This window comes from Drosophila navojoa, chromosome X (genome assembly GCF_054131105.1).
Source record: "Drosophila navojoa isolate 15081-1374.11 chromosome X, UAZ_NAV_1.0, whole genome shotgun sequence".
Lineage (NCBI taxonomy): Eukaryota > Metazoa > Arthropoda > Insecta > Diptera > Drosophilidae > Drosophila > Drosophila navojoa.
Window position 1 is genome coordinate 14,991,937 of NC_142895.1, and position 24,452 is coordinate 15,016,388.

Consider the following 24,452-nt stretch of genomic DNA (forward strand, 5'->3'; position numbering starts at 1 on the left):
CGCATGTAGTGAGTGCGCACACTTGTTGTTGCTCTAAATGTTGCTTTTATTTGCACGCCATGATGCTGCAGATGCCTCGCGTTGTCATTGCTCATCCTCAACCACAGCGCACACACAGAGTCCCGCCCCCCTCAGCCCCCTCAGCCTCCTCAGCCCCCTCAGCACAACCCCATCGCCTACAGCACAAATTAAAGAAATGCCAAACGGGCTTAACATCTTAAGGCAGCTCATTCCCTCTCTCTCTCTCTCTCTCTCCCGCTCATCCACTCACTGAGTGCGTGTGTGTTAAGCCTGAGAAAATTATGACAATGGCTGAAACTGCGGCTTTTTGGGCTCTTGCCACCTGCGTCTGACTGTTGATTGTCTGCAACTGAATGTTGTTGCCTTTGCAATTGTTTATTTGCATATTTGGCTGTGGCTGCTACAGATTAGCGACAAGATTTCATTAAATAACATTTCAAGGGACAAAAAAAAAAAAAAAAAAACAAGGGAGAAGAACAAGCAAAACGAATGTTGTGAAACCGAAAAAATATATATATGTAAATATGTATATGTAAATGCATATGTATGCACGACTAGAAGATACCCGGAAGGAGATAAAGTAAGGCCCAGAACTTGGCATTAATTATATTTACTATAGATGATTCAGTTCTCTCTCAGACTCTCTATCCCTGCAATTTAGTTCTTTACTTTCCCCCACACTCGCTGCCCAATCAATATACCCCTTGGCTCACGTTCAGCTGAGCTCAGGGTATACACGGAATGCATGAAACTTTCGCAACTCTGTGCAATTACGTGTGTGAGCAAAGCGCTTTACAGTGTTTGCCAAAAGTTTAAATACTCGCTCAAACTTCAGTAACTTAAACAGATAAGAAAAATATGATATGAGTGCACGACTCGACTATACGCATACCCTATGCAGCTGCAGTCAGTAGCGCCGTTGCGGCTGTGCGGACAGGGTATGCAAAGCGCTGAGGCTACGGCTGCCTCTTGGCGAACGCTGCGATATCCGTTGCGGTAATCGAAATACGCCGCATGACGCACACATATGCAGCTCGCCTTGTAAATGGCAAATGCCCGGGCCAGAGCCCGGCTAGGGCCAGACGAGCAGACGAGGCCAAGCGACATTCATTTGCATGGCAGGGCTGCGCTTTTGATTTAGCTTTTCTATTTCGTTTTGCGCTTGGTTTCGGGCCAAATTATGCAACAACTTAAGCCAAATCGAAATTCATAAATATGCCATGTCTGCCATGTCTGCATACTGAGCCGACAGACTGTTGAGTTTTTTCTTAAAGGCGCAATGGATGCGCTGCCATAATTATTGAATGGGAAGCGCCTCTAATATGTTATGATGGTATACATAATTTAATTTACTAATACTCACGCTCGCTCACCCTCCCACGCCCACTTTCGTGCTCACTCTTAATTAGTTTGCCTCCTGGCTCACCTTTCACATGTACACTTCGTCCCGAGAACTTTTATATTGCAGAACAAAGGTTTGGAATGGAAATTCATTAGAGTGATTATTCAACCTTGCCCACCCGGAGAGCAGCCCGAAACAGTCCAAAATGCAGAGCCAAAAACAAAAGGAAAATTATTTTGCTGCGCTTGGTAGCCTTTGTCAAAAGCTCCTCTGCATCCACTGATGGAACGGGCAAAACAAATTATTTGTATACCCTGAATTCATTGAATGTGGGCCATGGGGGGTATATAGGTGCTAAAGCATGTAGAAATAGAAGGCTGACTTCATAAAGTATATAAATATCGATTCTAGAGTGGTACGAGAACTTAGATCTAGACCTAGACCTTAGACCGTCTGCATTTCCGTATAAACAATTCCTAAGCTATTTAAATTTTTGGCCAATATCCCCATTATTCCTGAATTTGCCACTGCTACAGGCGTAAGAATTGTAAATTTTCTGCCAGAAAGTTTCAAAATTTACAAATTTCTTGAAGCTAAAGTTCACTTGCAATTATAGCCCATATCGAACAGAACTTTTATTAATTTCTTAATTGAAATATATTTGACAGTATATTAATATTATAGGCTGAGAATTGCATTGCAATCGGTTTAGTGGAGCAGATGTTATTAGGATAAATGCATGATCAGCTTTGATCAGGCAAAGATTTGTGAGGATAACTCAGATTTAGTGGAAAATTCTTATAGATTTTCACTTTTATGGAAACGCTGCAAAGTTAGGGTATCTCCTAGTCGTTCATTCTACTTGCAGTTTGCTTGCTTTCTCTATTTTGCAACGCTTTGCAGATTCTTCTTTGCAAGCAATTGCTAGGAAGTGCTGCGAATACTCTACTCATTTGATTAAATGAAGCCCCATTGAAATTTCTTCCAAATTTTTCAGAATTTACATTGAGAATTCTATTTTCTCTCTCTCTCTGTCTCTCTCTCTCTCTCTCTCTCTCTGTTTCTATTGCAGACAACAAAGTGTGCGTGATTGGAGGGGATAGGGCTGGCAATGCCTGTCATATGTCTCTGATGTCTGTCTGATGTAGACATTCAATCACAATTCGGGCAGTCGCCATGCTTGTCGCCAATGTTACTTAGAAATCATCAAAATTTAAATATTGATTCGTGAGTGAATTGAATTTGCAGTGTTTGCCGTTCGCTTGTTATGGCCTTCACGCGACGATGCGCAGTCAATGGCTGGATAACATGGCCAACACGTGTAATCTATGGTATATCTCAACCTGAGCATAACTCTCTGTCTCGCTGTTGTCTCTCAATCTCTGTGTGTGTGCGTGTGTGTGTGTGTGTGCTGTAGTGCGTGAGTCTGAAGTATGTGCAAACAGCTGTCGCGTGTCACCGGCTGGTTACTCGTTCGCATGAAGCGGAAACGGAAATTACGTGCACGATGGCTGCGTCGCTGCCTCGCCAGCGTCGACAATTCATCGATGACTGCTGCTTGCTCTGAATGTTGAAAAATCCGTTGAACAACATTCGCCAGGCATGGGCACTGGCAATCAGACACGCCCTCTCTCACGCCTCTGGCCATGCTCTAGCTGCGCTTTAATTAAATCGCAAAAGACGCGCCGCACATAATGAAACTCATTTATTATATATATGTCAGCGAGAAAGAGAGAGTGTGTGTGTGTGTGAGTGTGTCCCACTCCATCACGCTCTCGCTGTCACCTTCCCTCTCTCTCTCTCTCTCATTCTCTCTATTAGCTGGCTGCCCAATGTTCTGCTGTATGCTTAACACCTACAAATCGCCAAGGGTTCGGCTCGCTTCGACTCGGTTCGACGCTGAAGATTTTCAACATCCTCCCCAAAAAATTTATGCAGCATACTTTTTGGGGCCGCGTCGTGCTCTACGTGGCTTATTAAAATTATAGCTGGCTGTTGCTGTTGTTGTTGTTGTTGTGCAGAATGTAAAAAGTATCAAAGTGACTCAAGCAGTGGACAAACTTTCAAATTCTCTCGCCTGCATTTTAAAAAACCAACCCGAAAATTGTAAATTTTTAATATATGCCATAACGATTTTTCCCTTTTGCCCCAAATATAATTATATATACATATATACAGACTTTATATATATATATTTACGTGTTGAAATTGTAAGGAAAGCGTTTTCTGAAGCGTTGGCATATGTAAATCGCGCCAGTGTGCCGCTGTTAAAGAGTAAATATTGTAATTTTCATTATTCGAGTAATTTACGAGTGCGCGCTTCCGCTGTGCGCTGACCCACCTGACCCACCCGACCTACCTGCCCACCCGTCCCGCAACTGCAAATGAAACAAATGGCGGGCATAAAGCATTCTTACGATTAAGCGACGGCTAAACCCTTTCGCAACGAATTCATTTCATATTCGAGCGCAGGCGACCCCCAAGCGCTACGCTCCAAACTATATCCAGCAGCTGAGAGCTGGGAGCTGGTAGCCCCGGCCAACGGGACGTATGAGTAATTTGACAGTGCGCGCAATTAATTTGGCGCTTCGTTTCGTTACGCCCCGCTACCCATTGTGTGCCATTCCATGGCGTTCCGTTCGCCGGCCATTTAATTGTATTATAAAGCACCGAATGCCATGCCAAGCCAGAGCAGCGCGAGAGCGAAGCAGCGCATCAATGCGGATTAGCAATCAGCAAAACAAACACGAGACGCAAACAAACAAGAAAACGTGCAGCGCAAGGACATAGCTGACAAGCCGATACCCTACGCTGGGAGAGAGAGAGTGGGGATCAAGCTTATACATATATGATGTGAGGGATTGCGAAAATCTATGGGTTTACTTACATTAAAAGAACTCTCTGGAAATCGATTAATGTGGAATATTTAATTGATTTTTTATATGCTTAAGAAATAAACTAAACAGGGAGTGGGGAACAAGCTTAGATGATATGAGAGAGTGTGAAAATCTATGGGTTTACTTACATTAAAAGAGCTCTCTGGAAATCGATTAATGTGGAATATTTATTTGATTTTTTATATAACATTTTTATATATTTAAAAAACTTTCTCTCAAGATCAACATGCTCATCGATTAGTGATCTAAGCAAGAAGTCGATATATGTATATGGAATGATCAATTAAATTTTGAATTGCCAAATAATGTACCCTAAGAAGTGAGCAGAGATCAAGCTTAGATATGATGGGAGAAAGTGTGAAAATCTATGGGCTTAATGTACTCACATATATATTGAAAGTATTCTCTGTCAATATCGATACATATCGACTATGGATCTATGCAACGAATCAATATTTTGAAATGATCAAGTGAATTTTGATATGCTTATTAAATACAATAAGGAGAGAGTAGAGATCAAGTTTAGAGAGGTGTGAGAAAATATGAACTTATACCGAATATATATGTATATACAAAATTCATTCTATATATATTTATTTTTTTCTTAGATAAGTTATCGATACATATCGAGCCTTACAGAAAATGCATATATACATCGATATGTATCGATAACTTATATAAGAAAAAATAAATATGTATAAGATGTGGAATGCTTCAAAGCAATTTGCGGAGTGCAAAGTAAAAGGACCCTGGGCACTAAATACTTATTTTATCAAGCTAAGGTGACTCTTTAAAATGATTTATGGAAACAGAGAGAAAATTATTTCAAGATCAATATGCATATAATATCGATAGCAATAAAAATCGACATACTTTAGTTCGCTGCCGCTCTTAAAAGGTCATTGATGTTAGATAAAGGTCAGTCTTCTATTCATATTTACTGTTAAATTTTTCTCTCACTTAACAAAATATAAATATCAAACTATTTTTGTCCGGTCTAAGAATAATTATCTGTCATGCAGATGAATATGGGAAAAAAAGTGTTATACATATTATCAGTGCAATATTTTGCTTTCGCATATCGTTCTTTCTTCCAGTATGCAAAAATAGAAGGTTTCAGTTTTTGCAATGTGTTGTCAAACTACTTTTGTACTCCACTGTACATATAAAGAGTAAGTAAACTTCACTTGCCCACTGTGTCTCGCTTGACTTGCAGTAATAATTTATAGACTCTGTCAAGTTAAGGAGAATAAGAGCGTCTCGTTTGATTCAGCTTGTGTACTCAGGTGTTCAGCTTAATAAGTTCTCAGATCCGCAAACAGCGCCCGCAGATTATGCACACTCGACCACATTTTAGCCGCTCAAATGCAAATGAAACAACAACTGAAAGCGATTGCAATCGGCTGTAAGCGACCTTAGAATGCTCGTTCACGGCTCGACAAATAATTGAATTGAAGCGCATACAGTGTTAATTGATTCATCTGAGCTGATCTGGTTCTAGCAGAGACAACAAAGAGTTAGCTCTAGATGGTTCTGTTAAGGGGACGATTTTCATCGATTTGCCAGGTTTCGAAAGGCTCGCAATTCGCAATGCCTTGGCTCTCAGCTCAAATGGGAAAATTATCGTACAGACTAGAATTTTTTTTCGATTTTCGATTCAACTCCTCTGCTGCTGCCTGCTCCTGTATTAATATCGAATACAATTAATTTCACAATTTATGTCGCTCATTTGAATTGACAATTGGCATCGATGTGGCTGCATCAGCTAAATATGCGCACATCAGCAACAATGCAACAACATTGTTGCACACACACACACACACACACTCGCATACAATTGATTTGATAGCATTCATAAGTAATTTGAAAACTCACTTCGATTCAATATGCAGTCCGATTGCATTAAAATGCAAATTTCATTTAAATTATTGTCAACTTGCATTAAATATTAATGAATGCGCGCAAATCAAATGGAATCGAGTTGACTTTTAACCAAATTGCAAAACCAACAAAAAATGTAAAAACAATGTTGATTTGAATTATGAAATTATTAACCATAAGAAAGGAGAGTGAGTTTACTGCAATTTAAATATAAATTTGAGAACTTAATCATAATAATTGTAAGGCAAGCTTTTATTAAAGAAAAAAGGTAAATAAACATAGTTAAATATAAGAAAAAATCTATTGTAATATCGACCAATGCATCGAACTGCAAAGTCTGCAATTCAAGCTTTAATTCCCATTGTTTACTAATCTTGGCCTTCGCCTCAGCAAATATGTAAAGAAAATGCCGTATTATAATAAATAATTAATTGCAATAAATAAATGAATTTGATTGCAAGCCAATTATTTGATTGAGCAAACATATTGTGCCCAAGGCCCTGACAACCAGACTTGACCTGCCTGACCCGTTCGCTGTGGAGGCAAACGAGCAAAAAGGCTCGCCCGGCACAGAGAACCTTGAGACATTTATGGAAAAAGTACGGGGGGGCCCGTCAAGCCAAAGGATCGAACTTTCCTGTCCATTGCAATGGCAACGAAACGAGCCTATTCTATGGCCATGTTCTATTGCTTGTAATTTATGTTAAACTTTGCGGTTGCCCTCGACAACAGAAGGCCAAACAGAGCCTGTGACTGGGCCCTGACCAGTTGTCTGTCTGTCTGTCTGTCTAGCTGGCTGGCTGGCTGTCTGTCTGTCCGTCTGGCTGTTTGTTTGTCAGCTTAACTGCTCTGTTGCTGCTGCTGCTGCTGCTGCTGTTGTTGTGTATAAATATATATGTATCGTAGTTTTCTCTGGCTGCAACATTGAGTTTGCTGCTGCGCGCACTAATTAACTGACTTGAAAAGTAATTAAGTCATTTGTCTGATTCCCAGACGGATTTGCCTTCGACTCAGCCTCGACTGCGAAAGTGTTTCGACTTGTTTTTGTTTCGTTCTTCTCTCTGTGTGTGTTGCGGTTGCTGCTGCTGCTGCTGCTGCTGCGCTGCTGCTGTCGCCTTGGCTCGTTTGGTAATTGCTGACCTGAAGCCGTAGATAATCAAAAGTGGAAATCCTTGTCTCCACGCGCCAAACTTGTTGTCCTAGCCCCATACGACTGTGTGTATCTCTGACCCCTTGCCTGACACTCGACTAGTTATAACTTTTGCCAGACTTACAGCCAGCCCAAATCCCAGTCCCAGTCCAGTCTCAGTTCTGTCTCCGTTCTCTATCTATGCGTATTTTTGGCAGAGTTTGCTCTCACTTTGACATCAAACTTTTACGTTCTGGCTATCAATTTACTTGCGTTGCTAATCCGACCGTTGAGATCAATTAGTGTGCAGAGACACACACACACACACACACACGCAGCCTAGAGTTAACTTCGCCTACAATTCATTCATAGCCCTCCAATTGCATGCAGCTTGCTTCCCCCCCGTCACCCTCTCGACCTCACCTGACACGTGACACTTGTCTTTGAAGTTTCCAACAGGTAAGAAAGCCCGTCAAGCTCCTGCCCCCTTCCCCCCCCCCTTCCACACACCCATATCAGCTCAGCTAAGCTGGCGCGGTAATCATTGCCATTGACATGCTGTCAAAGTTGATAAGTTTTGTCAACAGCCAAACCCAGGCCAAAGCAAGGCACAGCGAGGCAACGCATTCTAAGCCCACACCTTGCCCCGCAGCCAGATCCAATTACCAGATCCCAGCCAGCAGCTGACTTTATCCACAGCCAGCTAGCCAGCCCTTAAGCTGAAGCTAGTGTAGATAAATAGACTACACACAGTTGCTTCAAAACGAAAACATGATAATTCCCATGAATATGAAGCAAAGTTCCACACAAAAATCCGCCTAATCTAAGCTAAGCTGAGCAAGCAGTTAGCATGAGCTCAATAAGAGCCGCAATTAGCTGGCTGAGTGCGTAAAAATTGACCAAAATTTGTTGCTTGTCTTGTCTATGCTCAAGTGGAGCAGATATCAAGTGTAGATATTCGAGGGAATTTCCATAACTTGGGATAGTAAACTATGTGTAAGTAGAGAGTGGGTAAGAAATAATAATAATTCAACTTCTAGATTAGCGATTAGAGAATAATATTTATTTATTCATTAATTACTTAATTGATCAATTAATTAACTATTTTATTTATTTATGTATTTATTTATTTACTTAATTATTGATTTATTTATTTATTGTTTTACTTATTTATTTACTTATTTCATTATTTATTTATTTATTTATTTATAAATGTTTTTTGCTTATTTATTTATTAATTTATTTATTTATTTTATTATTTATTTTATTATTTATTTATTTATTTACTCATTTAGTTATTTACCTGTTTATTTATTTATTTATTTACTTATTTAATTATTTATTTATTTATTTTTACTTAATTACCTATTGGGAAATATTATTTATTTTGTTTTTATTTTTAAGAATAAATAACTTTCTCTTCATTAATTTTTTATTGTATTTTTTTTACATATTTTATAACATTTATTTTTAATTTTTTTTTTATTGTTATTACATTTTTTTTGCATTACACTTATGTTGTTAAGAATGTAATTTATAATTATTAATTATTAATTACCAATTATTAATTTTGTTGATTAGATTATTATTATTATTGTTATAATTAATGTAATAATTATCATTACTTTAATTTATTTATTTAATTTTTCATTATTCTTGAATGAATAAATTTTTAAAAATTATTTTTACAACGAAATCTTGTTAAAAAGTATGTACACATTTTTTCCCCACATCAATATTTTAGAAAAAAATCTAAAGAAACATAATTGTTAAAAAAATATGGAAAAATGAAAATAATACAAATTTTTAGCAAATATAATAATCAGTTTGGCCAAAAATTACATGTATATAAACGCCTATTAGGGGCGTGGCATGAGCATTTTCAACAGCTTTACAGTTGTAGTTCACTCAAAATCTCTATATAGAAATATTTCACTATATCAAATAAAAAAGCGAAAGCAAAACCTGAAACAAAGCCTGAACTCAAAACATGCAATTGTTATATGAGGGCTTAAAGGTTTAGTTTCGCAATTGGCTTAGTGAATGTCGACAATGGCAAGCCGCTTTAAGCCAGCTGAGGGCTTGGGCGGGGCGAGCATTTGGCAACCGCTTTCGGCTGGGGAGGGTGGAGGTGGGCACGGCATATCGTATTTAATTTTTAGCATGGCAAATGGCAATTAATATTTACCAAAATTATGCGGCATGAAAATTGGCATGTGCCTACCAAGTGGCATGTGGCATGTGGCATGTGGCATATTCAGCTCACCCGTTGCAATGCAAAGCGCATTAAAATGGCCACAGCATGGCCACAGACAAAGTGCTCAGCTTTCGCTGGAGCCGGAGCTGGAGTGGCTAACAGCTGCCCCATGGGCCAGCGGCTGGAGGATTCGTTTAGTTGCGCCATTGTTCGCAGCGGCTTGGCTGGCTGGGCAAACAGAGAGCTGCAAAGTGCCAACGACGAGCGATCATCATGACAATGCTGATGATGATGATGATGATGAGAGTGTAGCAGAGGCAGCTGCATGAGCGCTTGTTGACTTTGGTCTCCATAGGCGCAAATTAACCGCAAAAGGACCAGGCGGGCCACGCAACGGGCCCGAGTGTGCAGCTGACCACCAACACACACTCACACACACACACTCACACACACACACACACATTATGTGTATGCCACAAATGCTGTTCATTACTTGAACTTAAACAATCGAATTAGCTCCGAAAACAAACAGCAACAGGAGCCGAGGCGTCAGCATCAAAACCCATGCAGCTTGACTTTGCTGTTCGATAGGTGAAGCGCATGTTATTGCAATGGCCACGCCCCCATGCACCCACACCACGGGTGCGCCAACCAGTGCGACCTCAGCTGACCCCAAAACTAACAATCGACCAATTGACCAACTGATTGCTGCTCTTTGGCTGCCAGCTTAAGTATCTGGCCGGCCTTTGACCAGCGAAATATGCGATGTGCATCAACTTGATTAGCATTACTTTTGCCAGGCTACGCCACGCCACGACCAGGCCATGTCTTGCCTGAGCCAGCCCAGAGGCAGCCTAGACCCAGACACGACTTTTAAACGATTCACTTTGTTCATTAAACTGAGCCCGATAGAACAATAGTTTTTCATCTATCTCTCTCTCTCACTCTTTCTCTTATTCTTTCTCTAGTCAGTCATGCCACTCAAGTTCTGGAAAAGCAACAATAGTTTTGTGGATTCGATGGGGATTCACTCAATTCAGTCAATCGAGTCAATTATTGTAGAGTTTTTATAATCCATTCATGCATCAGAATGGCAGCGGAATTTGTTGTTAATGCGAGCCTCTTAATGCCATGAAAAGACGAGATAAGCGAGGATAGAGGAAGGCGAAATAGGGCAAAAAGCAAAGGGAAGGATAGACATGAGGGAGGAAAGTAGGCAAAGAGCTGAGTGAGTAGCAGAGAGAAGAAAGAAAGGAAAGGAGGAAAGTGAGACGCATGAAAAGGAAAGGGAGATTAAATAAGAAACAGGATAGAAGGTAAAAAGAAGAAGCAAACAGGTGAAGAGAGAAGGGAGAATGGAGAATGAAGAGTTGGAGAATGGAAAAAGGAAAGTAAGGAGAATGAAGAATGGAAGAAAGGAGAGTAAGAAATGAGAAAGGAGAAGTGATAAGGAAAATAGATAAGCAAAAAGTGGGACGGGAGAAGAAAAATGAAAAACGAGAGAAGAAAGAAATAAAATGAGGGATGAGAGAAAAGCGAAGTAAGAAAAGAAACAAAAGAACAGAAAATAACTGAGTGAGAAGGGAGAATTAAAAGCAGAAGAGATAAGAGGCAAGAGAGAGTATAAAGATAAGGTTCGAGCGAAGAGATGAGTGAAAACTTAAATGAGAGAAGTGTAAGAAGGAGAAAGGAAACAGACGACAGAGCAGCGAGAAAAAGAAAAGTGAAGAGAAAGCGGAAAACAAAACAAAGTGTTGGAGTAGAGAGCTAGAAAGAAGAAAAGAGAGGAGAAAAGAGAGTGAGTGAAATAGGTCAAGAAAGATGAGGTTAGACAAAGAGGCAAGAGAGAATACAGAAGTGAGAAGACACACCAGAGTAGAGAGCAATGGGAATAGCCAAAAGAGAACAGAGAAGTAAATATCGACAAGAGAGCAAAGATAAATGAGAATAGTGAAAAGAGAGTAGAGAAGTGACAAAACAAAAGGAAAAACAGTGTAGACAGAATGAGAAATAGAAAAGTAAATAGTAAGAGAGAAGAGCTTCGAATAAATTTCCAATTTCAAATAATCAAACTTATAGTTTTTATCGACAGATTAAATATACAGTGGGGGCTGACTATCGAGTGGCAGTTGAAATGTCGCAATATGCTAAGCAGCTCATTTAGAGGGCGCTTCGTGAATGGCAGAGGAGTGCTGGGCGGTGGGCAGAAGGGCGTGTCAGGTACGTGACCTGTCGAGCAGCTGACATACTGACTCATCAACTTGAGACTACTAAGAACGGCGACAAGTCAAAATGGTAATGATAATGACAATTGCCGAGAGCCACCCAAACCATCAACGACTATTTCCATTTGCCGTCCTGAGTGGGACAATGGCTGCTGTCGCTGCCCCAGCCACAACCACAGAGCCAGTGCCAGAGCCAGTGCCTCACTGCCAATGTCAATAGCCTGTCGGGCCGTGGCAAACAACGCAAAAGCGCAATTTTTATGTTAATGAACATCATTTTTCTCTGTTTGCTTTCACTTGCGTTAAGTGTCGCAAATAAATTCATTAAAGTGGCATTTTTCAATTTTAATGATGACGACTCCCGCCCTTCACCCTAGCCCACCCACTGGCTCACCCACCCAGAACCTCAACTACGACCCGCCTCAGCCCCGTCAATCTCATCGTGTATTAATGAATAATTTTGGTGGCCCGGGTAAACGAATACAAATAGTTAATGGCACACCAACTCACCGCACCGCCGCACCACCGCACCGCCTACAAGCAGCTCAAGTGCAGCATTTACAAATGAATTTCGCATTATTTATCGCTTACTACTTATGGCCATTATTATCAGTATTATTGGCAGCACGGCGCAAACTTTATGCTTTATGGTAATAAACATTCTTATCAGCTCGTCAACTGCAAATTGTTTGTGTGTAATGCGAGCCGAGATTTAATCACTAGGCCATTCGTTTAATGAGCCCATGACGAGTGCACGAGACCATTGCGAATACCAAATAAACATATTCGATTATGGCTTTTAAGCCCCTTTCAAAGGCAATTCCAGATTATTATTGAGTAAATTATTCGCGCAGCTGTAAAATATTTATAAATCAAATATGAATATGATAGAATATGAATATGACTGATAGTTGACTGTAATCAACTCGAACTAGTTTGAATATAAATTTAGTGAAATATGGAGGAATATACAGTAGAGTCAGCTTATAACGACACTCAAGGGTTCAACGATTTATAGAGGAGGTTCTCTCATATAAATTTGGCTTAGCTTAGCGTGATTGCTTCATACTCTTGCAATATTGAAGCTCTCTTCAGTCTCCAATGAAAGAGAGTTTGTATTATTCGAGAGACTCTCGCAGATTTTCTCGTTCGAATCATACGCCGCTCTATTCTGTATTTCTCCTTAGCTTAAGTAAAAGCGAGTGGACAATTTATGCCCTTTGCATAGGGTCGCTATGAATTCAATAAAAGAATGGAATGCAGACACATATAGAGAGTCTAAAAACTGACTTGTTCAAAGGCTAGAGAGCATAGGGTAATACAAAGAAGTTTCCACAAGAGAGATCAATTCTCGGGGGGAATTTGCAATTGGAAACAGTTGAAAGGAAATAATTTAGAGAGAAATCTGATCAAGAAATTAACACTAAATACATTTAAAAATGTGATCAGATGTGCTCAGACGAGATCAGATGTGAGAAAATGTATTTAGATGTGATCAGACGTGATCAGATGTGATCAGATGTGATCAGATGTGATCAGATGTGATCAGATGTGATCAGATGTGATCAGATGTGATCAGATGTGACCAGATGTGATCAGATGTGATAAGATGTGATCAGATATGATCCGATGTGATCAGATATGATCAGATGTGATCAGACATGATCAGATGTGATCAGATGTGATCAGATAATATTGAGCCACAGCAATCTGCACAATGCTTACGCCGAACTTCACCTTCCGCTTCACATTCCGCAGCGCGACTCCGTAATATTGCCCATTCACTATCAAAAAGAGCTCATGTACTCTCTCCACTGCCTTAGCAAGCATACAAATAAATTACGGCTCAAACTGTTTGCGGTTCAGTCTGGGATCGTATAAAATGGATATCTCTCATTAATGTGCAGTTACAAATTTCCATTTCGCTCTTGACTCTCAATCGTAAATGAGGTCGAGTCGTCTTTGCTCTAGAGCCATTTGAGCATATATTAAATTATATGCAGACAGCTGTGCACTTATTCCATTTATGCTGAGCTGAGTGAAAGAGTTGATTTTTAATGTTCAATGCTTAAAATAGAAGAGAATCCTTCAGACTCGCCTTCGCTCTTCTGTGAATGAGCTCTTACATACAAATGCCTGGCAACGTCGTTTGTAATTTTATTTATAGTTAATTTCGCAAGAAAAAGTCGACAACTTAGAGTCCCTGCCATCGTCGTCTAAGATGCTAAGATTGTGGCCAATGACGACTGCTTTCAAGAAAACCCACGAAATAAAAACCTTGAGTTCGGGCAATGCTTCAATGCTCAAACGAAAACTTTCTCGACTTGTCGAAAGAAATGAGTTTAAGACAAAGAGGGTATGACGGGTTGGATGCAAATTTATGTGACAGGTAGAAGAAGGCGTGACAGTCATTTCAAATATACTTGATGAGGGCGTCATAATGAGTCCATTTGGTTATGTACATATATCCTTCCGTAAGACCACGTTGATCTCATAAACTACAAGAGTTGGGCAAAGAGATATGGTTCAGAAAATTTGTATACTATCAAAGTTTGTTTTTATTTCGCTATATCATCTGAGCTCCTTTGATATCGATAAATATCGATATTCGACATACGTTTTTGAAGACCATTAATGCAAGCTATTCGAGATCTGTTATGTCGACCTTGCCTATAAATTTTTATGCATTATAAGTTCATATATGCTTTGGTATATCGTCTGATTTATTTGAAAATCGATAAATATCGACAAAGAATTGAGCTGGGATATTAGGAGAATTCACTTTGGATACCTTTCCTCAAATTGAGTTTTTACCTTTGGCATATTTAATCACTCAAATCACATATTAAGATGTAAATACAAATTGTTGTATGCCATGGAAAAAAACCAAAAAATCGATGTATTTATTTAGGAGACTATGGAATGACGAAGAGCAGTCTAAGCAATGAACTGAACTATAAATATCAGTGTTAAGCTGTCTTTGGGGTATGTCTTAGCTGAGCACTGCCCACTAGACAACTGTTTTGATATCATTCCGATAGAATAGGGTATATAGTAGAGTATATAGTCGTATTATGGAGGCTATCTCTTCTTATATGTGAGCATCATCATTTGCATCTGGGCATTGCCTGCTCTGATTTTGTAGGGTATTTGCTAGTCAAACCATATTGCGAACACAACTCACTCGTTTCTATTAAGTCGGTACGCTCAATAAAGCTGTTATAAAACATTAGGGATTGAAATTTATAAATTCATGAATTGCAAACAGAGCTCGACAGCAGCGAAACGTAATGGATGTGATCTGTTAAGGACTTATAAATTATACTCAAACAACTGAATGAAATTGTGTACAACAAGCAAGTGATAATTACAAAATGATGAGTTGAGGTTGTTGTTGTTGCTGCTGCTGTTGCTGGCGACTTTGTTGGCTTATCTTGGTGTGCAGTCAGAGGGAAATGTGACGCTGAGACAACCACAGAGGCATCCGCTGAGCTGAGTAAAAGTATCCCGTAAGCCGTAAGAACTGCGAACTGCGAACTGTGAACTGCGAACCGTGAACTGTGAACTGTGAACGGTAACCTCAGAGGCCATATAGCCCCCGGCCGAGCTGCGTAGGACTCTTATCGAGCCACCTAGCCGGCCCCCATTCTAGCGAGCTTACCCAATTATGAAACATTAAAAATACGCGCATATAAATCGCTTCATTTTTATGCGCAATTATAGCACGGCTCCGACTACGGCCGTAGACGCGTTGCCTGGCTGCCTCGCCTTGCCGTCTCTCAATTAACTTAATTCCCTTTTGCATAAACTGGATGGATGACTGGATGTTGGCTGAGGGGCTACTAGGAGGAGGCCCAGCCCAACGCATTGCTCTTGTATTCTATCTGTATATATATTTTTTTTCTTATATATACGTATATATGCGTTTGTTTGTTTGTTTGCCCTTAGGATTTTACAGCTCAGTCGCGTAAACTACTCAACCGTGTGCACTTTGGCCAAAGTGTCAAATGTAAAGTGGAAACGGAAAAGTGCGCAGCAATCGGACCTACACAAAAAAATTATTAGCTACCGGAAATTCAAGCCGCATAAATAAAGAAGAAGGCGAATGCAAAGAGAAAAAAACGTGAATCAGAAAACAGCTAGAAAAACGCACAAAATATTATATTAAACGCTGTCACTATGGCAAATGCGTTCGCTTGGCTAATGCGATTTTAGACAACGGCCGACATTTAAGCAGGCTCGACTCCAACTTCCAGTTAACGAGCCGTTGGCTGTGCCGCCGTGTAGCGCTCTAATGGGATTACGATGCTGTCAGCGACAACACGAAGCAAAGAGAGCAAGTTGAAGTCGAGGAAAACGAATAAGTACAAGAAGAAGAAGAAGAAGAAGCAACACCAACCAGCAGCAGCAAAAGTCCAAGCCAAGTCTCGACTTTGTAGCTGATTATCTGGCCACGTTGACAGCTAAAGAACAACAACAACAACAACAACAGCTACAACAACAAGTGCTAGCAGCAGCAGAAGAAAAAGAAGAGCATTGGTAACGGAAAACACGAACAATACCAAGTATATCTAACGGCGAGCGGAATGTGTTCGAGCAGCAAGCGCTCTGGCCCAGTCCCCGGACAACAAGACGTTAATATTATTATACGCTTTGTAAACAAATTATGAATTATGTTGGATAAATAGAAAAACTTAATAATAACTTGATTGCGGCATTTGCTCGGCGTGGCTCCTGCTCAGATTCTGCTCAACTTCTGCTCAGCTTCTGCTGCCACTGCCAGTTGGCCTTAACATTCAGTCAAAAAAAAAAAAATAATAATAATAAAAAAAATTTTAAAAAATAGGCGACCGCAGCTTAAATACACTGCAATAAATCACTTAGGTTAAATACGTGGTAAATACATATATCCGTAAATGTGAAAATAAAAGAAAATATTTAAAATGTTGCCATTGAGAAAAAATACAATTTTTTTTTTTAATAAATTGTAGGAAAAGTGGCTTGAAAATGGCAAAAAATACAATTAATTTTAACAACAACAAACTTAAGAGTAAAGAAATAGCAGCATAAGCATAAGCAGCATAGCATAAGAAAAATATTTAATACTGAAAGAGCATAAAAATATATATTTGCATGTAAATTATAATTCAAATAAACAAATAAAACTTAAAAAAAAATTCAAAATAATTAAAAATCTCAAAGATGTTTACAAAATTGAATTATAGAAAATATTACAAAAAAATATATATAAAAATAAATAAATAATAAAAATAAAATATAATAAAAATAAAATCAAAATTGAAAATATTAATTACGTTAAAAATGAAAACATTTGAATGAAATTTAAAATATTGGCAACTATTATTTGAGCAGATTTCATATTTTATTTATATTTGATATATTTTTTTATATTTTGTTGAGATTTTATACTGCGTGGATATGATTATAAACGATAAACGATAACTGAACTTTGGTGTATGAAATCTCTAATATTAGATTGCTTATAGTAGAGTAGTAGAGTAGACCGAAATAAAATCGGCTGATGATAGAACTTTTCTCTTGTAAATGCGGAAACATTTTATATATTTGTTGTGCCTAAATCTTGTTCTCCTGCTGAGAGTAAATTTGCCATAAAAGAATTATATATTTAAATAAAATTCTTTACAAGTAAATATTTACTGAAATTTCTATATTTACTTTTTATAAAAATAAATATTGTTAATCAATTGATTGATGCCACTCCTTGGGCACCCAAGATTTGAGTTTTATGATGGATAGCTTTAGAGTTTTGTATTTATATTGCTGCATATTTTTGTCACAGTGCCATCGCAGCCATCTTTATAGATTTCTTATGGATGGATAGTGTAGTCGGGAGAAAGTGAGTGTCCTTGGATACCACTGCTCTCTCCCCTCTCTCTCTCTCTATATATATATAAGGATATGCTGGCAACTGTGACGGCCGTGGGCCGCGGGCTCTGGCGGCACGTTAATTATGGCACAAAAATGGCCCAAATTGTGTGCTGGCAAAATACAAAATGCTTAGCGGGCGACACAGCGGTATCTGGCATCGGATGGGGGCGTGGCCCGGACGCGCTCATTGCAGGTTGTTGCCGGCGACGATGACGACGACGACGACGACGACGAATGAAAGAAAATGTAAAAACAAATTGAAAACTTTTCCACGATATAAATTTGCATTTATTTTGAGCGCTCTTTGCTACGCTACTCCCTTTTGTTCAAGCGTACTTTCTTGTTGTTGTTGTTGTTGTTTTTCATATTCATTCACGAAAATGAAATGAGCATATTGGATTTGTACAGTGTGCGTCATGCTGTCCGCCTTATGGGACTTTGTGGACTCGTGTATGCCCTCGAGTTATAATGGGTGAATATCTCAATTCGTTCTGTAGGGGCGTGGCCAATCGGAAAATGCATTGACCTACATATCTTGGAAACCGTATTTGTTGGGCCTTGAGCGAGTATTCTGCAGTCGGTAAAGCCCAGCAACAGCTGAACTTGAACTGAGCCGTTTTCAGAGAATAGCTCCCGAGCTCTCTCTCTCCATCTCTCTCTCTCTCTCACTCGACTCTAGTATTGGTGGACAGTGTTAGCATACCAGCACTCTATATACCTAAAATATATACAAATTGCTTAAATCGAAAAAGTTTTACTTCTTGTATACATAGGTATATATAAATATCTATATGTATGTATATATATATATATATGTGTGTGTGTGTGTGTGTATGCAAAGGCAATAACTGAACCAAACTGTGCTAAGCTAAACTGTCCACCGAATGGGAAAATCCTGTGCCAAGCGAAGCTACTCCACAATGCTCTGAATAGCAGCAACTGCCAAATAAGGAGCTTCTGCAACATCAGCAGCAGCCGCAGCAGCAGCTGTTGTTGTCACATTGTTGTTGTTGTTGTTGTTGCCAGTGTTAGCTACCTTTTTGAATATTTATGAAAAATTGAAACGTTTTAGCGCGCGGCCTGGTGGCCCTTTGCCGGATTTGTTCCCTTTTATACCCTGTGCCCAGACACATGCAGCGCGTATGCCAAGTGATAAGGTTCGTAAAGGCTTCTTAAGCCCAACAATTGAAATATACAATTTATTCAATAATATTATTAATTTAAAACGCAATAAATTCAGTTTGAAAAATACTTAAAAATTGACGTAAAATATAAAAATTATTATTATTAATATGCAATAAATATAGTGTTCAAAATACTTACAAATTAATTTTTTTTAAATATATATATATATATATATATATATATATATATATATATAGTAGTAACAATCAAATTATTTATAGCATTAATAATTTCATACTCAACAGCTAACATTATAAATTTATAAAAAGAAAATTATACTAAAAATAAATAATTTGAAAATATTAACAGAAAAAAATACTTTTTTTTTTTAATTTAAAATTCAAAAAATTTTAAATTTGTGTATAGTTTTTTTATTTAATATTTCTCACTTTCTTCATTATGTAAAATATTTTTAAAGTCTTACACAAAAAGAGAATAATGATGATTTTAATAACTGAAATAAAATAGTTTTAATTATATTTTTTTTAAATATGAATTAATGTATGTAAGACTTGAGGGACATGATTTTTTATTTCTTTGTTATTTCATTTAAATTTAAATATATTAAATTAAGGGACTTGATTTTATTTTGAATAACTTTATTTAAATTCAATTCAAGCTTTTAGTTTATATATATAATATATTTATGATATTTTTATTTATTATATTTTAATGCATTTCTATTTGTTTGTCTGTTTTGTGTCTCACAACGCAGTTTAGCTCAGTTTAGATGTGATTTAAGCTTTACATTAGTTTTTATACACGCTTGGCATTCGTTTACAGGGTATTCATGTATGTATGTAGGATGCAGGGCATTCGCTGGCTGATCATTTAGCAATTCAGAGCTCTGTCCTTGTGTGAATTTTTTTGTGCTTTGCTTTTATGCGATGTCTGTTGGTTCCATTCCCACTTGTTAGTTAACTAATTGTATTTTTTTAAGTCCCTTTTTGCTGTTGTTGTTGTGGATGCTTTTGTCGCGTTTCGTGTTAGTGGAAACCGCCCACGCACAAAAATGATTTAAGTGCGCCTTCATTAATTACGTTTTACCACAGCAGTAACAGCAGCAGGAGCAGCAGGAGTAGAAGCAGGAGTCGTCGCAATCGCAGTAGGTGATTGCGCTGGAAGGAGGCGGTTCGCAGGGACTCAAGCGGCATAAGTGGCTGAGGATGCCAACCAGCCGCGGCTGCTGAAACTTTAATAGACCGTATTTCAGCATAATTAACACGGCAAGCGTATGAATGATGCATGACAAATCGCTGCGGGCAAACGTGCCAGACTCTGTATAAACCGACAATCAGCGTCATTTTCCTCACTCACCCACCCACACACACACACACACACATACGCGGACACCCACACAGACGCACCGACTCACTCTAATAATTGCAAACGGTTAAATGTAAATTGAGATAAAGTTAAGCCACGCCCACCGCACACTACCAAATTACGTATACGTCGTCAAACCGCAGCATTCTCCTTTTTATGGGTCAGCGATGGCAGATGGGAAATGCGAAAGTGGAAAATGCTCTCTGGACAAATGGGAAGCTCTTTCAATTTGCAGACTTGATTTGTGACTCAGAGAGCCAAAGACAAATGCAATTAGCCAACTGAAAGGCAGCTCAATAAATGAGAACAAAGTATGAATTTAAAAAAATTTAAAATTATATTTTAAAAATGATATAAGATATTATATAAATATATATCATATATTAAGTAAAGTACATATATTAAATATGCTTAAAATATATATAAATAAAATAAAATTAATATTGTAGTTATATAATTATAATGTAAATAACACATATACATACATACATATAATTAAATAATTAATATAAAATAAAATTAAAATTAAAAAATTAATTCATAAAAATTAAATTGAAAAGTTATATATCTATAATTATATAAATAATATATGTATTAAAAAAAAATTTTAATTTTATATACATATTTGTATAAGTAGAATATAAATATATATAGAAAAAAATTAATAATAATAAAAATGATATATATAATTATAATGTAAATAATATATTTACGTATATGTATGCATAAATAAAAAATAAAAAAATATATATATTTATATAATTTGAATATATATAATATATATAAAAAACTAAAAATAAAAAAAAATATATTATATAATATATATATATTATATAATATATATATATATATAAATATATAATATATATTTTTATAATATTCATATAATTATAAATATAAAGAAATATATAATATTTATCTATAATTATAAAAATATTATATATTTATTTATATTTATAATTATATAAATATTATATAAATATATATTCTTATAAATAGATAATAATATGAATAAATAAATATATAATATTTATATAATTATAATGTAAATAATATTTATACAAGATTGAAAATTGCATATAAATAATTAGAAAACACATTCCCGGACTGCCCAGGCAGACACGCCATTTATATAGAGCTCAACAGCTGGGGCGCTTAAGCCCATGTCGAGCAGATGAATGCGACTGCCAAAGTTCAATCAGAGCATGAGTTGAGCACTCCACTGCGGTCTTCAGCAGCAACGCTCAGTGTCTAAAACTATGCAACATAATTCGGGCAGCGGCTGTGCGGTAGCCGCAAAGTAGACTTAATTAGCTGATTGAGTGTCACACCTGAGCAGGTTGGGCGGCGGAGCGGATGGCGGGGGCAGATGTGATGGTGAATGAAGAACCGGTCGGTTAGCTGACCTAATTAGCCAACGCTCAATGCTCGACGCCTGAGAATGTTTATCGCAGGCAAATACAAATCGCAGCCTCTCTGCCTGCAGCAAAAACCCGTCGCATAATTTCTCAGCGCTTCAATTTGCCAAACTTTGTGGCTGAGATATGTCAACTGTGCCGCAGACGTCATCGATGTGTGTGCGTGCGTGTGTGTGTGTGTGGGTGTGTTTGTATTTGACTCGAGCAAAGCTGATTTCAATGCGAATGTTAATTAAACTCACATCACATGTCACCTGGCAACGGACCAATAGAAATTTATGCATTCGCCGTGCTGATTTGTTGCAGATTGCAAAGCTTCAGCAACAGCTCCAGCTCCAGCTCCAGCTCGCCGATGGCTTCATATAAAAGTGTTGCAACTGATTGTTGGCTAGCGCATTTAACGCTGACCGCAACACTGACTGGACTAGCACCCTCACTCCACTCCACTCCCGCCCACATACGAATCCAGCACAGAGCCCAGCACGATGATGTCCGGGCAGCCGCAGTTGCTGCCGCCGCTGCTGCTGCTGCTGCTGTGCATCAGCTTTGGCTGCATTGCAGTCACATTTGGTCAGGGTTTGGCTGTGCCCACGCGCCAGCTGCTGGCGCCCAGTCTGCGCTTTGCCGAGAGCTTCGAAATCTTCGACGGCGACGAGGCGGACGATGCGGACGAGGTGATGGGCACAGGCGAGCAGCTGCGGCAGCTGCTGGGGCAGGAGCTGACCAGCGCTGTGGCACCACTGACAGCTGCACCACTCGCCGTGCTGAGCCGCCGACGGCCGGGCATTATGGCGCCCAGATCAGCCGCGGCGGCTGTTCGGCTCTTCGCTGACTCTGCCGAGTCCGACGAATCTGACGACGGCGAGGACAGCGATGAGGCAGACAACGATGGGGATACGATTACCAATACTGATGCAGACACGGACACGGACACGGATACGGATACGGGTCCCGCCCAGCAGCCAGTGCCACAGCCACAGCCGCAGCCACAGCCCGAGCAGGTGCCTCAGGAGGTGCCTCAGCAGCTGCCGCAGGAGACGCCGCAGCAGGAATACAATCCGTATCGCGACAATTTCAACGACCGCAACGCGGACGGCAGCTACGTTTTCGGGTGAGTCAACAGGCAACGCACCACCGCCACCGCAACCACTCTACACCACTCTGCCCCATCCACATCCCACAGCTATTCACTGCCGAACGGCGTGCGCCGCTGGGAGCGTGGCTTCTTCTCCGAGCACCAGCACCACGGTCTGGTGGTCGAGGGCTTCTACGCCCAGCCACGGCACTACGGGCACAGCATCCAGTACGAGCTGCGCTGCTATCGCGCCGATGCCCATGGCTATCAGCCGCTGGCAGGTATACCTCAAATATATATAAGATATATAGAATTATCATTTAATATACTCTATTTGATCTCTTGCAGTCGAGTATCTGCAGCAGCCGCCTCGAGTGCGTCGCTTTGAGCTGCCCAATGTGAGCTGCCTGAGCTTCAACCGATAACTAGACTATCGATCACCATCATATCGAACAGAATTACCTTAGCTATGAATATCTCGTACCTACCTTATTTTTTTTTTGTGCACGTAATAAAATGAAATACCTGTAAAGGTTATATATTGGATTGTTTTTGTTTTTAATTATTTTTAAATATGGGACGTCAGAGTATCCTTTTTTTTAATATTTTTATTTTGCACATTTATATTTTAATATATTTAATACTATAATATTTCTATACTCAAGGCACTCATACCAAAGATATATGCTATACGGGCTTATCACTGCGCTGACTCTTTCTGTTATCGATAAGAATCGATCATATACTCAAAATCGGCTAGCTATAATTTGATCAGGGTAGAGATGATAAATATGTGATGTAGATTTCAATATCAAGCTGTGCAAATGATCATCTACCTAATGAAGTTTCTTTTAATGAGAAGAAAATTCAACATTTTCAATCGATTTCCCATATGTGTATGTGTGCGTGTTTGTACATGTATCCACTACTTCCTTAGTTCCTTGTCAACTAGTCTCTAGTCAAGAGCTGCCCACCGAGCTCACTCTACTCCAATTCATTTAAATCTTTAGCTAATCCCTTAAAATTTCCATTTCCTGATTAGGAGTAGGACTAACTGCCTAACAATTAGAGAACAGCCGCAAATTCGCCGACAGAGTGAGAGAGCTTATGCGCCGCTTAGCTTGAAAGCAAATTTATTAGGCAGTCAAATTAGGGAATTACATTTATTTATCATATTTATTTATATTTGGATAAGCCTTCGTTTTTACTCATGCAGGGAAATGCAATTTGAAAATTTCTAGATCCCGTCGAGTTGCTTCCAGTTTAATTCAAATGGCATTTGAAAATACTTTTTATTTGTTTTTATTGTCTTCTGGTGACTGTAGATTGTATGTTCTTTAATTTTATTTTTTTGGGTTTGTTTCTTATTTTTTTTTTATTTATTTTTTTTTTTTTTGGTTTCTTTTTTGTTTTATTGTGTTTTGTTTTGAGAGCCCGAGATTGCTATCTGGCTTTGTGTGGGTGCGTCGCCGTGTTTGCTATCTCACTCACTCTCGCGCTCGCTCGCTCTCTTTCTCCATGTTGGACCGGCGTCTGGCGTCGTGTGTATTCCCACAGTTTTCAATTTTTGGCGATTTGTTGCGGCACTTAACGGTTTGTTAGCTGTCATTGTTGCTGGTTGCGTTGATGAGGCGCCTTTTGTTGGGCCCGCAACGGAATCCGCTGTCGACTTCAAAAATTTTAAGCAATTGTCTTTCGACGCAAGGGGGTAGTCACATCCGCTATTCTATTGTCAATATTGTTGTTGCTCTTGCTGTTGTTGTTGCCGTTGCCGTTGCCGTTACTGTTGCTGTTCTTGGTTGTTATTGTTGTTGTCTAAATATAAATTTGCCTAAATCAACAGACG

At 38.8% G+C, this 24,452-nt stretch overlaps 1 protein-coding gene across 1 annotated transcript; it reads left to right on the plus strand.

Annotated features, from left to right (window-relative positions):
* The first annotated feature begins 21,953 nt into the window (after positions 1-21,953).
* Positions 21,954-23,147, plus strand: LOC108655882 (uncharacterized). The gene is made up of 3 exons (XM_030386948.2): positions 21,954-22,642; positions 22,715-22,887; positions 22,955-23,147. Exons 1-3 carry the CDS (start codon positions 22,017-22,019, stop codon positions 23,029-23,031), a joined length of 876 nt encoding a protein of 291 aa, XP_030242808.1. The 5' UTR covers positions 21,954-22,016; the 3' UTR covers positions 23,032-23,147.
* The last annotated feature ends 1,305 nt before the right edge of the window (positions 23,148-24,452 follow it).